This window comes from Mus pahari, chromosome 3 (genome assembly GCF_900095145.1).
Source record: "Mus pahari chromosome 3, PAHARI_EIJ_v1.1, whole genome shotgun sequence".
In the NCBI taxonomy this organism is placed as follows: Eukaryota; Metazoa; Chordata; class Mammalia; order Rodentia; family Muridae; genus Mus; species Mus pahari.
Window position 1 is genome coordinate 118955616 of NC_034592.1, and position 15630 is coordinate 118971245.

At 43.1% G+C, this 15630-nt stretch overlaps 1 protein-coding gene across 14 annotated transcripts in view; it reads left to right on the forward strand.

Annotated features, from left to right (window-relative positions):
- The window catches only part of Plcb4 (phospholipase C beta 4), a 368815-nt gene that overhangs the window by 338290 nt on the left and 14895 nt on the right, over positions 1 to 15630 (forward strand). For all 14 annotated transcript variants that reach the window (XM_029535870.1, XM_029535879.1, XM_029535877.1 and 11 more), the window contains 5 exons: positions 662 to 711; positions 1004 to 1069; positions 7803 to 7918; positions 12219 to 12294; positions 13941 to 14116. In XM_029535870.1, the coding sequence (XP_029391730.1) occupies positions 662 to 711; positions 1004 to 1069; positions 7803 to 7918; positions 12219 to 12294; positions 13941 to 14116 (484 nt within the window). The remainder of the gene's footprint in view (positions 1 to 661; positions 712 to 1003; positions 1070 to 7802; positions 7919 to 12218; positions 12295 to 13940; positions 14117 to 15630) is intronic.

A 15630-nucleotide genomic window follows, 5' to 3' on the forward strand; every position in this document is an offset into this window, starting at 1 on the left:
TTTCTGAGTTTGAGGCCAGCCTGGTCTACAGAGTGAGTTCCAGGACAGCCAGGGCTGCACAAAGAAGCCCTGTCTTGAAAAAAAAAAAAAATCTGTAATCAAACAGAACCGTTTGGGGATTCTTCGGCAATTGTGTTTGCCATGACTACTCTGAGTCCAGCCTTTTCTCAGCTAGCAAACAGGCTGAGTGTGAGTGTCTTACTCAAGGTTCTCACGACAGAACCCCTTAAGGAGGGAGTCTGATTTCATTTTTCGTGTGTTTAGGGCATTGCCACACTCAAGATAGCACATTGCTTAGATGCTAAGGTTAAATCTCCCCCAAAGATGCTTACAAAGTTTTGCCTTTTGGTGATGGATGACTAAGATAGGAATAGAGCTGGAGGTTAGTTGACTGATATCCTGTACCCAAATGCAAAGATGAAAATAGCTGCAGCAGATACTGGGTGCCTGACCTCTGGATGGGTCCACTTAGCCTATGCCCCAGTGCTAGGAAAGCTGGCTGATTGGGAGTTACTCCTCCGCCATTGCCCTGAGACCGTGGGTAACAAGCACATGCAAGCTGTTTTGGCAGTACCAGGTATAGCTTAGAAAGTTTATATTGTCTGTTATTCACTCTACTTTTAATATACATGTTGATAATTTTGTGACTTTTTTTTTTAAGGTATTGAACTTATCCCTCAAGTGAGGATAGAAGATTTAAAACAAATGAAGGTAAAATGCCTTGACTACTTTTCAGATGTCCATGCACTATGTACATTGATGAAACAAGGGTTTTGTTTTTTTTTTTTCCATCACAAAGTATAATCATTATGACTACCTCTGGCAAAAGGATAGATGGAAAGAAGGGAAGAGAAAGACAGAGAGAGGGGGAGGGGGAGAAAGAGAGGAGAGAGGGAGGGAGGGAGGGGAGAAAGAGAGAGAGAGAGAGAGAGAGAGAGAGAGAGAGAGAGAGAGAGAGAGAGAGATCTCATTTCGGATCAGATCCTCTTTTTCTCCCCTGCAGGCTTACTTGAAGCATTTAAAGAAACAACAGAAGGAGTTAAACTCTCTAAAGAAGAAGCATGCAAAGGTACTGTGATATTTGCATACGTGGTGTGCATTTTGTTGGTCCTTTTGTATTTTACTTTTAGCTCTGATGGAAACCTACCACTTCATTTTGTGTTGTGTACAGTGAACCAGTAGTCACCCAGAAGACTAAATAGAAGCGAATTCTAGACAGCAAGCACGACCCTCATTCTAGACAGCAAGCGTGGCCCTTGTCTTACCTCAGTGGTAACTGCGGTGCCTTGTCCCCTGCTTGCTGGGCAGTAGTTTATGAAAGCCGTGTCTGTCTGGAGATGCTAGCAGGAGCCACCTCTCACGGTCCTCGTCAATATAACTAGAAACCTACTTCTGGAGTTTCTGTTCTTCTAATTTTTTATCACTAAGAAGCCTGTCAGACAGGGATCAGAAGAAATCTTAAGAGGTAGTTACAAATTTAAGAGAACAACAAGAAGTGGCCCCAGGAATTCCCATAGAAGTTGAGAAGGTTCTGTTTTCAGTTTCTTTCATTTCTCAGGTTTTTTTTTGTTTTGTTTTTTTTGTTTGTTTGTTTTTTTTTTTTTTTTTATCTTCTCTTGCAGAGGAAGGATGGGGGCATATAGAACTGAGTCGGGGCGGGGGATACAGAACTGAGGTGGCAGAATGCTGAACTGAGGCAATGTGGGGGTACGCAGCTGAGGGATTAAAGTATGTGTGGGATACAGGACTGAGGTGTGTGTGGGATACAGGACTGAGGTGTGTGTGATACAGGACTGAGGTGTGTGGGATACAGGACTGAGGTGTGTGGGGGATACAGGACTGAGGTGTGTGTGGGATACACAATTGAGGTGTGTGTGGGATACAGGAATGAGGTGTGAAAGGACTTTGAAACTTTTTCATGTTAACATTGAGTTTCCACTCCTTTGTACTCTGCCCAGGCTCCTGCAGGTCCTTGCTTCCTGCCAGGGTGAGGAATAAGCATACCAATGTGCCAATGGTGTAGCCGAGAAGTTTGTCCTTTCTCTAACTGTTTGTTCTCAGGCCAAACTTTATCTGGGCCCATTATATTCCCAGTGTTGATGGAGTTGATGGTTAAGCGTTTTTTTACTGAAAGGTCGCTTCCACAACTCTTACAGATTCTCCTGAGTACATGTTGTACTTACTTTTATATTGCCTGGCAAAATACCATGAACAACTTATGAAAGAAAGCATTTCATGGTGGTGCACAGGTTCAGAGGGTGAGTCCATGACCATCATGGTGGGGAGCGTCATGGGAAGCAGGCAGGCATGGTGCTGGAGAAGAAGCTGAGAGCTTACAAGTTGAGACTATGAGAGAGAGAGAGAGAGAGAGAGAGAGAGAGAGAGAGAGAGACAGAGACAGAGACAGAGACAGAGAGACAGAGAGAGACAGAGAGAGAGAAGAGAGAGAGATTCTCTTACTGGGAATGGTATGTGCTTTTGAAACCTCACAGCCCACTCCCAGGACCACACATCCAACAAGGGCACACCACCCAATCCCACCACCCAATCCTTCCCTCTCTTCTGGGCAAGGGGTAAAGAATGGTTAAAGTTGCTCCCCTTAAAGATGAGTGCGCAGTCTCTCTTCAATACTTTGACCAATTATGAGTCCCTGTACTGAGTGCTGCCCACTAATAAAAGAAGCTTTTTCCCACCAAGATTGGGAGCAGACCAGGTCTATGGGTGTAAGCATAAATATTTAGACGGCAACATGACAAAGTGGTCATTTAATAAAATAACAATAGCAGGTTCTGTGCTGGGGTTTATGATCTCCTAAGCCCTGGTCTTATGACTAGGATTACCATACCAGCGTGAAATTCCTTCTTGTGAAGCAGGTCTCAGATCCAATCAGAAAGTAGTTACCAACCCTGTAACAGTCATGCCGCTATTGCACGGGTGGGGACATCTATTCTAACAGATGATACAACACTAGGTAAAACCACAGATGACTTTATCTCCCACCGGCCTACAGAGCACTTTCTGGCACTTTGAAGGCCGCAAAACAGGGAAGAAGTTCTCCAGTCAGTTTGAGATGGATTGCTATGTCTCCTAAAGCAACAAAAATGTGTGGGATCCTCAGCAACAGGGTCTTACCACATAATTATGTTTGACAACCAAGGACAATGGCAGTCATCTGTGTTGGTATGGAGATATCTGAGGACCCCATGATCAATAATTCTTCGGGAGCTATCATGCCTTAATAAGTCATATCTTCTGGGAATGGTATTGTTCACTAATGCAAGAACTTTTTTTTTTTAAAGTGTATTTAGAAATACTGCCCCACTTGGGGATCCACCCCATAAACAACCACCAAACCCAGATACTAGGCAGATGCCAACAAGACCCTACTGACAGGAGTCTGATATAGCTGTCTCCTGTGAGGCTCTGCCAGTGCCTGGCAAATACAGAAGTGGATGTTCATAGTCATCCATTGGAGAGAGCACAAGGTCCCCAATGAAGGAGCTAGAGAAATACCCAGGGAGCTGAAGGGGACTGAAGCCCCATAGAAGGAACATCAATATGAACTAACCAGTACCCTCAGAGCTCCTTGGAACTATACCACCAATCAAAGAAAACACTTGGTGGAACTTGTGGCTCTAGCTATATTTGTAGCAAAGGATGGCCTAGTTAGTCATCAATGGGAGGAGAGGCCCTTGGTCCTGTGAAGGCTCTATGCCCCAGTATAAGGGAATGCCAGGAACAGGAATGGGAGTGGGTGGGTTGGGGAGCAGGGGGAAGGGGAGGGGGAAGGGAATTTTCAGAGGGGAAACTAGGAAAGGGGATAACATTTAAAATGTAAATAAAGAAAATATAAAAAAGGGAAAAAAAAGAAATTAGCTTTCTAACTAATAACTCAAACCTATCATTTCACAAGCCAATTAAAATATAATTAGAGGGATAGAGGAACGTATGTGATATGAAAGAGGTAGCACTTGAAGTTACAGAATTAAGCAGAAATGTGAGTGGGGAGATCATGAAGAAGGAGGGTAGTAAATGGGCTAACCAAAGCTACAGATATATAAACGCTTATTTTTAGGTATATTTATAATAATATATAAAGGGGCACTATAATTATATTCTCTTACTAGTTAGCTTTTTCTTGGTAACAAGCCACATCACAATGAAGGATGGATAGAGAAATGTAACTGTGTCCATGTTTGCAAATACTCATCCTACCACTGGGAAGATAGGATCGTCTATCCTCATGGAGGGCAGAGCTTAGGAATCACTTGGCCTTTAAATGCTAGAGCCAGGATGGAACCTAAATTCAGAGAAGGGCAGGATCTTAGCTACTTTACCCAGCTGCTTCTGGATTTCTCCAGGCAAGCTTTTATTTCCATACATCATCTTCTGCGTGGTCCGAGGAACAAGTTTTAGTATAATGGAGACCGTTGGGACACAGTGTCTGTCTTTCTTCAGGATTGATTTGTTTTTAGCATTGAATTGTTGGGCTAGAGCCACAGGGCTTCATAGAGATGCATCTTGTGCCAGCCCAGACTGAGCTGCAGTCTCCTAGCAAGGTGTGGAAATGCTTTAAAAAAAAATCATGTTTCATGACCTTTTTCTTTTTCTTTTTATTGAAAATAGGCTCCCCCCACACACATAATATATCCTAATTTTTGATTTCCTTCCCTCCTCTCCTTCCAGCTCCTATCTCCCCTCCAATTCAGATTCACTCCCTTTCTGTCTCTCATTAGGAAACACACAGGCTTCTGAGGGATAATTACAAAAATAATATAATAACATAGGCAGAACTAACACGGTGGAATGGGACATAACAAACAAACAGAAGGGAAAGAGCCTAAGAGAAGACACAGGAAACAGATATAGATGCAGAGACCCACGTGTCACACACTCAGGGATACCACCACAGCACTAAACTGACAGCTATACGTACCCAAAGGAACAATGCCAGCCTCTGTGAATCATATGTGCGTCAATCATGTTGCTTTCGAGGACCTTGTTTCCTTGGTGACCTCCATCCCTGCTGGTTCTTATGCTTTTCCCATCTCCACTCCTGCAGGGTTCCTTGAGCCCCAAGAGGAGGGATTTGATGGAGAAATCTTGTTTAGGGCAGAGTTTTCTAAGAACTCACTCTCTACATATTATCTGGATCTGGGTCTCTGTGTTTGTTCCCATCTGCTGCAGGAGGAAACGTCTCTTGTGCTGGCTGAACAAAGCACTGATCTATGAGTATAGCCAAATGTCATTAGGAGTCATTTTATTGCTATGTTCTTTTGTAGAACAGGAATGACTGGTTTTACTCTCGGTTCCGGGGCTATCTGGTCTCAGATCACTCAAGCAGTGTTGGGTATAAGTTCTATCTTGTGGAGTGGTCTTAACTCAAATCAGACATTGGCTGGTTGGTTGCTCCCACAAGCTCTGTGCCACCATTGCTCTAGCATATCTTGCAGGCAGGACACCATTGTAGATCAAAGAATTTGTAGCTGGGTTTTTATTTACATTTCTCCTTTGGTAGTGTTTAGAGTTCCTTCCTTTACCAAAGCCCATAGCACATAGGAGTGAGACTCTCTGTGGTCATAATGGAATATTAATCCGCAGTTAAAACCAAAACAACAAAATCATGAAGTTCACAGATAAATAAGTGGAGCTAGAAAAGAATCATCCTGGGGATATAACTGGGACCCGAAGAAGACAAATATGATATTTATCCACTTACATGTGAATGTTAGCTGTAAAGTTCTCAATACGCAGGCTGTAATCCATAGCCACAGGGATTAGGTGTGGAGTAAAGGGGACAGATAGATCTCCCTAGAAAAGGGAAATAGACTAGTTATGGATGGATGGGGTGGGGGCTGGAATGGGAGGATCAAGTTGGACGGGAAAGGGAGGAGGAGTAGAAGAAAGGGAATGTGGGAGAGACAGCTAAAATTAACTGCCATCTATGGAATAGTATGGAAACCTAAGACAGTAGAAGCTTCATATATGTAGACAAACTTAATAAAATCGACAAATGTTAGGGAGACAGATCCCCAACTTGGACATCTGTTGTCACCAGATGAGGCTTCCAGAACCAGGAATAGATTGACTCCGATCAAGTCATTGTCCAAAGGGGCCCTAGGAAAACCCCCTAACAAACAAGGCTGTTGTCAGAACTGTAGCTTACTCTCCACAAACCGACAGAAAGGCCCTATTGCCACAGACAACACCTACATAACTCATTAAACACGACAATGCCTTTTAAACAAGCATCTCTCCTAAGCACGTCTCCAAACATGAAAGTTAGCTCCAAGGTAAAGCTGTGAATGACAGCAGGAACATGAGAATTTGCTATTCATGAAAGAAAGCCCTGGAAAAAGGTCTGTGATACAGTGGTAGGACTGAGACGAAAGACAAGGGTAATGACCACTGTGGCCCTTGGCTGCTTATGGTCAATTGCTTTTGGCTCTCTGAATGCAGCTGGTAATTAGGATTCTAAATGTCTCTCTGCTTCTAGAGTCACTTTTTCAATCTGAAGTGGAAAGTAGGGTAATGGTTCTTGGGAGCCCATTAGACCTGACACATAAGAAAATAAAGAAACCAGTAATCTTTCCCAACAGTGAGCTCAAGGTCCAAATCTAGGGTCACTTTCATTAAGATACAAGCATGATTTTCAGTTGTCTGTGCTGGTCACGTCCTTAAAAGAAAATGTTTTAAATCCCAGGTCATTTGGGTAATGATTTGATCGGAGTTTATTCCTGGTTCTGGAAGCTTCATCTGGTGGCAACAGATGTCCAAGTTGGGGCTCTGTCTCCCTAACATTTGTCGAATTTATTTAGTTTGTCTTCATATATGTATATATTTTATGAAGCTTCTACTGTCTTAGGTTTCCATACTATTCCAGTAACATATTAGAAGACTTAGAATCCAGATGCCATCAGCCACTGAGAAGGGTTGGTCTTGCCTAGACTTGACAACAGTCAGGAAAGTAAGAGCACTTATTCCTGTTCAAGATCAAGAGAGACTCAATGTCCTCAACGTCTACACCTTGAAAGTATGAGGCCCTCCCCTATTCTCCCAAGGAAAACCATAATCCAAGTTCCTTATGGGAATTTCCTGCTTTTCACCCAACCCTCCAGCTCTGTTTCTTCTTAAAACAACCTGAGGAGGGTGGGAAGGTGGATGTAGGTCTGAGGCTTGTGGCACCAACATCAAATGAGTCAAATAAAGTACCTCAAAAGCCTGCACATCCATGGCATGCCATGGGGTGGCATCCACAGGTCAGGGAGTGTCTTGGGTCATATGCTTGTAGTACATGCAACATTAATAATGTTAAATATCATCTTACCACAATATAATCATCAGACAAAAAGGTCTACCATTTTGGTAAAGCTACTAGTGAAAAAATGTGTGCTTGGCTCTGCAAGCCGTGTGACTGATAACATGAAGGCTGCTTCTGAAATTGGCAGTTGTAATTCACAAGGAGGCATCAAGAACATTACCTCTGTTAGGTGATCGGAGGGGGGATGGGACAGCCGGCTCCATATTCTACTTCTCCACCTCCTCCCAGTTCAGGAAAAGCCCAAGTGGCTAATCAGGCTTTTGGCAGTTCATGTGGGATGCCACTTGAAAGCAGGCCTCCCTTTTAGGGATGCTCTTGTTGGGTGAGGACCAGAAGCCTTCCTGGTTCTCAGACTGCATTACTTACTGGCTTTCCAAACAAACACTCGGGGAAGCTGACAAGAACCAGGCTGGCCTGGCAGGGTAAAGGTTCTCAGCATCCATTACAGTCCAGCTCGTAACCTCAAACCCTTCTTTCTCAGGAGCACAGTACCATGCAGAAGTTACACTGCACACAAGTTGACAAAATTGTGGCCCAGTATGACAAAGAGAAGTCGACTCATGAGAAAATCCTAGAGAAAGCGATGAAGAAGAAGGGGTAAGACTGAGTATTGACTTGTGAAGCTTCTCCCTCTAGGAGTGTGACTGCACCACTCAGCTGCCTTCGTGGACCACGAGGGACTTAATGTTAGTGCAACGTCATCATTTAAGACTACTCCTAGGAAAAAGTGGCCCCTTCATTTCAGACCCTGTGTCATCACAGCGGGGTGTGGCATCAGTCAACTTAGTGGTCATTTAAGGATGGTCTCAATAGAGTTCCCAGAACCTTTAGTTCATGGTAATCTGTTCTGTGTTTTGTTTGTTTGTGTTTGAGAAGTTAGCAAAAAAAAAAAATTTAAATTAACTTTCACCCTGAGAATTGGTTGTAACTTTTTTGTTTTATAAATAATTTTTTAAAGTTGCAATAATGTAGTAGTTCTCCTTATTTTCAGTTTCACTCTCTAGTATTCTAATTAACTGCAACCCACCACAGTCCAAGACCAATTTCTATCGTGGTATATTGCTTGTTAATTGGTCTGTATTATTATTAGCTACCATTACACTTCACTGTGTACAATGGACACAGTAATCACTGCCATAGACCTGTGAGTAGGACAGATATACTACAGCTCCAAATACCTGGGGTTTTAGACATCCACGGCGGCAAGAGGCTGACATGGAATTTGTGCTTGAAGTACATATAACTTGGCTTTTCATAATGTTAAACCCCATCTTACCACAGTATGATAATCAGGCAAAAATGTTGACATTGCTGAGATACCACTGGTGGAACAGCAGTACATTGGCTGGTTTACCCAACCCTCTTTCTTTCTGGCACTCCCTGTGGAGCTGCACCCTGCACTTACTGTCTGCGCCGTCTTCTCACTCTGTGACAGAGTGTCTCTCCCTGTCTCTCATGGGCTTCGCATCTTGCGGCCACTCAGTCATGTGTATAATGCCTCTAATGTGACTTCTAGAGTAAGTAGAGGGAGGTTGCAGATCTTTGAGTGCCACACCCTAAGGTGTAGCTCCCCTCTTGGTGCACAGGATACCACTGCAGGTGATTGTGTTGGAAATGGCAGTGCTGAGCTGCATCACTTGGTGAAGGATGTCCCTGGCCAGCATCCATCGCATGTCCTGTTCAGTGCTGTCCCCCTTTAGAATAAGTAGCTGAGGAAACACCATACATATTCTCTTTCTTTCAGACATCATTTTTGGCCTAGATTTGTTCTCCATCAGTAGATTGTATGGTTTTTGTTTTTGTTTTTTAATGTTTTGAGCCTCTGCTAGGGTCTTCTAGCCTTCCATGGTGTGAGAGGAAAGGAGGAAATAGACATCTTTCTAGTTTTCCTTTCTTTCTTTCTTTCTTTCTTTCTTTCTTTCTTTCTTTCTTTCTTTCTTTCTCTCTTTCTTTCTCTTTAGTGTTCAATCCAGATATCACCTAGAAAACTAAGGATTTGAATTCAGATGGATTGTTTTTGTTACAATTTCTGGTCCCTAAATTCTAATTTCATGACATGGAGCCAATATGCTTGGCTTGAAGCAGATGATGATGTCCCCACACCCTGGGGCTCATTTTGGAAAGCACCTTCCTTTTTATTAGAGTTACATTTTCTAGAAAAACACAAACAAGGCAGTATAAGGAAGCAATCCACCTTTTGTGTCCCCCATGGCTTTTCTGTATTTCACTGAAGCAAAGGCATGTCCCCGTGCTTTAAAAGCATTTGGATATTTTTTTATGTGAGTCAGGACAAGTTCAGCATCCCATCTCCTGTGCTCAGGGAGATACTGGGAGGAAATGTAGTGAGTGTGAGGGTGTCTGTCTTGTTGTTTCTGTGACACTGGCCACACTACTACATAAGTTGACCACCTGACATAAACATGGAAGAAGGAGTGTTTCTGGCTCCTGGACTCACTCTGTCATGGTGGAGGAGGCAGGCAGAGCAGCTGGTCACTCTCATCCACAGAAGCATGCGGTAGCAGACATTCGAATCACTGTGGACCAGGAAAGATAGGCATCAGCAGCAGTTCACACCATCATAGTCCTGCTCTAATGACCTGCTTCCTCCAGCAAGACCCTGGGCCTAAAAGTCCCCCAGTCCCCCAGAACAAGGGCCTCTAAAGTCACATCACACTTAAACCGTAAGAGTTGATGTTTAGAGGCTCTGACCATATCAGCAGCATTTTTAAAGATATTTTCATATTTTTAATGTATTTTTTAAAACAAAATGTTGAAAGGGAGGTATAGACCATAATACCATGTTTTTAAGGGACAAGGTTTTGATGGATTTTCAGCCCTTTCCAAGAATAAACTTATTTTTGTTTACATTTCACCTATCAACAAATGATCTGTGTTTTTCCTGAATTGTTGTATTAAAATTTTCTTGTTTTTTTTATTTTCAAAAAGATCATTTTTTGTTATTTTGGAGGACTCTGTACATGTATCCAATGAAATCAATAATATCTACCTTCTATTTTTTCCCTCTGAATTCCCCTATATTCCTCTCAACACATCTTCCTCCCAACTTCATATCTTACTTTTCATTTTTTTTAAAAAAACCACTAAGTCTAATTAGTGCTGTTTATATGTGCATGGGTGTGGAGCCTCTTTCTGTATTTTTAAATCAAGGTCTTGTAAGTTTTCAGTCTTGATACTACATAGTAACTCTTCAGAGCATGATACTAGGGATAATATTGTCCCTAGGACATTAGAAAATGCCTACTTTATCTTATTTTTATTCTGAAGCATAAGTGGAATGAAGGTGACACGTAGGACTTGGTTGTTAAAGATGAAACAATGGCCGTGGAGTTGTCCTTCTGAGCAGGAGTTGAGGTCCTACAATGTGTAAAGCCCGTTGTCACCCAAGGAACGGGAGACGGAGGAAGTCTGCCTGGAGGTTTCTGAGTCCATGCTGCCAAAGGCAGATCTGCCTCCCGACTCTGCAGAGAGAATTTTTCCAGGACTTGAAAACAAGACCTAAAAAACCACTTTGAAAGTTTCTTCGCAGCCAGTTACCAGATGTTTTCATCTGCACAGCCAGCTCCAAGGAGAGCTTCCTCTTATTACCAAAATTCATGTAAAGGGGGAATTGGGTTATGTGTCTCTGGTCCTCTGCAGTGGACTGGCGAGGTTGGCTGGGTTAAATGCATCTTGCGTTTCTGATACTTTCAACTTACAATGTGCGTTCATCAGACTTCATCCCGTCCTCAGTGAGGGAGCGCCTGCAGCAGTTTCCCCTACTCTTCATGCCCGACCGAAGGGAATGATGGAAGCAAGACCGGGAGCTTGTACTGCAGTGCTCCTGCCTAACTGTCTGTCATGAGTTTTCCATCCAGTGTGTTTCAGGTGACAGGAGAAGGTGAATGGGGAAGGCAGAGAAAGAAAAGCCAGTGTTGGAGAAATCAGAGTAAATGTTTCTGCAAAGGCAGAAAATAAATAAGGCATGTGCAAAGGGGAATAATTATGCAGCCGTGACTTCTTAATATTACAGGAATCCTAAGCTATGCCAGCTGCTTAAGGGTGCTGAATAAAACCCATCATAGCTTTTACTGTGAGAGTTCCTGGAATGAAGCCAGAGGAACATTTCGGCATGCTGGATAACAGACTGGAGAAGAAACGCACTGAGTGCTGGTCATTGAGGAGCAGAGGGTGTGGTGGGAGAGCCTGTTAGCAGGAGAGAGTGTTTCTCTCAGGAGATGCTTCTTAAATAGAAGGAAGATCGTGAGCCGGGCTAGCCTAAGCCTGAGCATACGTGCTGAAAACAGCAGCCTAGGTCCTGTCCTGGTTTCAGCAATAATGTGGAGAAGAAAATACCAGCACCGAAATAAGCAGTAATGGCTGCTGGGCAGTTGCCTGATACATAGTTTCTACTCATAGGAGAATAAGAAGCCAGCCTCCCTCCGTTGTCAAGTAGTGCCAGTAAATGCTATTTTCTTCCTCACTGGCATGTTTAAAAGACAAAAATCTGGCTTTATGACCAAAATGAAAGAATTAGACATTCATTTCAAGGCTGTTTGTATCCCTAATAATATTCTATGAAATAAATTTAAAAAAAAAAACGGCTTGAAGAAAAACAGGAACCAAAACGGAAACTCTGACAACAGACCCTACACAAGGCAGTAATTGCTAGGTCTGAAGTGTCTCTTTGTGCTGTTGTTGAATTGAGCAATCATGCTACAGATAATATTTTCTAAGGTAAAAAAATCTATTGCTGGAAATGGATGCTGCCCAATGAGCCGTGGCATCCCGGATATATTTGATGAATATATTGTCTTCACCAGAAAGTGTTGTTACAGAGGCCCAAGGGAACTGAAAGATATCTAATTTCTGGCATGCATTTTCAATTCTATATTTTCAGGGGAAGTAATTGTCTTGAAATAAAAAAAGAAACAGAAATTAAAATTCAGACCTTGACAACGGATCACAAATCTAAGGTAAGAAAACACCGGTTTTTACATGGTGACTTGCAAAGGATACTTTATGGTTTATTTTAGAAGGGGCAACTCTGGATTGATCTGGTATCAGAAACAAAAGGAGAGAGTTGGACTGCTAGGACGAGGTCGGAGGTTTGTGTTTGCCTTAGATTTACTGTCTTTTAAGAAGAGTCACTTCACGGAGCATCTTTTTGTCTTGTATGTGGAAAAAACTAACAACATTTATGTTGTTTGATGACTCTGATGCATCCAGTAAAACGGTGAGCCAAGAGGCAGGAAGGATACAGTCAAAGTACAGAACATACTGTCCTAGGGACATAACAGCAAACATGACACAGGAACAGCCAGACATGCTTATATTTTACTGCATCTTTGTGAGGACTTAGAGGATGAGAAAAACCAAGTTGATAGTCTAAGAGTTGAGCCTAATTGGGGGAATTGGCAGTTCCCCCAAGACAAATAAAAGTAGGCTATTGAAAGGCCTTAGGTAAGGTTGTGAGCCTTGCGAGACCTAAATGCTAAGACTCTGGAAGAATGCAAACATTATTTCGGTAGTAATCAATTTTAAATTTAAAATTTGCTAAAGCTCTCAACTACAACCCAAGCTTAAAAGAGCAGCTTCAGCATGGCTATGTGTGATCTTATTATCCAGGCCCATGGCTCTAACGTATGAATGACCGAGTCATGCTGTTTTAAATGGATTTCTCCTTTGTATTTTATCTTTGATACGGCAGGAATTGTGCACCCTGGGATACGAGAATTAGTGCTTCATGCACGATTGCCTTGAGTTTTAGATACTTTTCTCCTGTAGCACAGAAACCTTGGCGATTGTCTCAGTTTGCTTTGGCTGTGTGCTACGCTGCCAAAACTTAATGCCTTTAGACAACTATCATTTATTAGCTCATTATTCTGTGGGCCACACATTTGAGCCATATTCAAATGGGCGGTGACCCTGACTTTGTGGGGCTCACTCCAGCATCTACAGTTAGCTGGGGGGTTGCTATCCTCACTCTGCAAAATGGTTGTGTTTCTTGAAAGGCCGACCTCCTCCAGCAGGGCAGTTCTGTCTCATTTAAAGGGCAACTTCCATAGAATAGGGGAAAGACCTTGTTGGCCTCTGCTGTGGACACATTTGCCATTGTCTCATTGGCTAGAGCAAGTCAGAGAGTCAGATTTCAGAAGCTGGAGAAGCAGCCTCTAGCTGTTGACAAGAGAACTGCAAAGCCACCACTTTGCACAAAGTGTGGTCATAAAAAGGAGAGCTCCTTCCTTCCCTAGTGTCTAAAGCCAGAGCCTAGGAATAAGAGAGTACTCTGCTCCCCGTCCAGACCTGTAGCCTGACAGAAATGGAGCTGGAAAAGCAGGAGATAATAAAGAGAAATGTGCTGAAACTGACCAAGATCCAGACATACCAGAGTATAAGACAGGCAGTGAGATAACCAGTGTAAGCTCCTTAGCAGCCAGAGTGGCGACTTAGCTTAGTACAGTACTGACTAGTGTATGTTATTTTTGTGTGGCTTGCGAAGGTCCATTGAGTCACAGTATAAATTGTGATCTGGCCTGCATACCTAGTGCTCTGCTTTCAGGGCATACCTGACTCAAGAGATTCCAGGTGAACCCCCATCCCTTTTTTTTTTCCGAAACAGGTCAAAGAGATTGTGGCCCAGCACACAAAGGAGTGGTCAGAAATGATCAACACTCACAGTGCGGAGGAGCAAGAAATCCGGGATCTGCACCTGAGCCAGCAGTGTGAGCTGCTGAGAAAGCTGCTCATCAACGCTCACGAGCAGCAGACCCAACAGCTGAAACTCTCCCATGACAGGTGGGAGGGCCAGACACCATACTGTAAACCTCTGTGTCTTCAAATGATGGGTGTGCGAGTGTGTGTGTGTGTGTGTGTGTGTGCACAAAACAAGCACAAATCAAACTTGACGTGTTTCACACACTTAGTGTGAGCAAGCTGGTTTGTAAGAAGTAGCCTCTGCCAGCAATGACGTCCACATGTTAAGAAGCTACGACAACCAAGTAAAGTTAGCTAAGATTGCAAGTTGCTATAATCCAGATTAAAACATTGTCTTCCTCTTCTAAGTGTTTTGGGGTCAATAGTAAGTTATGGCTGGAAGTAGTAAGGACTTGATTTCTCTAGGAATCTAAGACATGGGGAGAAAGCCTGGCCGGTGGAGCTCCTAGGATGACTCTCATCTCGCACTAGAGAGCCTCCTCCTGTCTGTATGTTTCAGGAAGAGAGACTCGTTCAGAAGGTAGCAGAGACCTACCAGCACATTTGCCTCAGCCCACTTAAGCAGAGCGCATATTGTGTTAGAAGTACTGACAAGACCGACCTGACCTCTCCCTGCTCAGAAGAGCGTGTCTGTTGATTGTACCTTTCCATCCCAGTTGGCTAGCAGCGTGCTTGCTCCCCATTAAGTATTTGCCGTATGCCACAGTTAGGCTATGCTGGTTTACACAAGACAGTGCAAAACAGAAACTTTTTACCAGTAGAGCAAAATGATCGTTTTTAAAATGGCAACTGCATAAATTATATGGTAGTATATGAAAATTCCCAGCCTTGCTTTGGGTGAGACATCCTGCTGTGAGAAAAATATAAAGTGGTTTGCCATAGATCCCAGTGCTTGTGTGAGGCAACTGAATGGTGTATGGCATGATCTGGTTCCATCAAGAAATGTCCTGTACCCTGTGTAGTTCTAAGTACTTCGTTTACTTATTCAGTGTGAGAGCTCGTATTCCTTTTTCGTCAAGACTGCTTTTGATTGGATATGTGCTATACAACGAGTCTAGGCAGCTTCCCATGCTGCCTTTGGGCAATGCTACAATGTCAGCTTGTATGCACCCCCTGCCCTTATTCCAAAATGTGTTAGAGTCCAGGGCACTTCCTGGTTATCACTTTAGTAACCACATGAAGAAAAATCATGAGTCTCAAACTTAGATATTTTTTGAAAGAATTTTTAAAATGTAATTTTTCATTGCTTAGGAAGACATTTTTGAAAAACCACAAACCCAGCTGCTAATTTGTCTTTCAAAGTAAGTCTGTGCTAAGAGCACCTCTCAGAGTGACAGCGGGACTTGGGGTTTTTCTCCACTGCCTGCTACATGGTGTCTGTTTTGCTTGGTAATTCGTATTGCTTTTACTGAATGCTTGTCATTCATACAGTGGTGTACTGGATAGCTTTGTGTCAACTTGACACAGCTAGAGTTATCACAGAGAAAGGAGCTTCAGTTGGGGAAGTGCCTCCATGAGATCCAGCTGTAAGGCATTTTCTCAATTAGTGATCAAGGGGGGAGGGCCCCCAAATTGGTACCAGCAGAGTGGGGTGT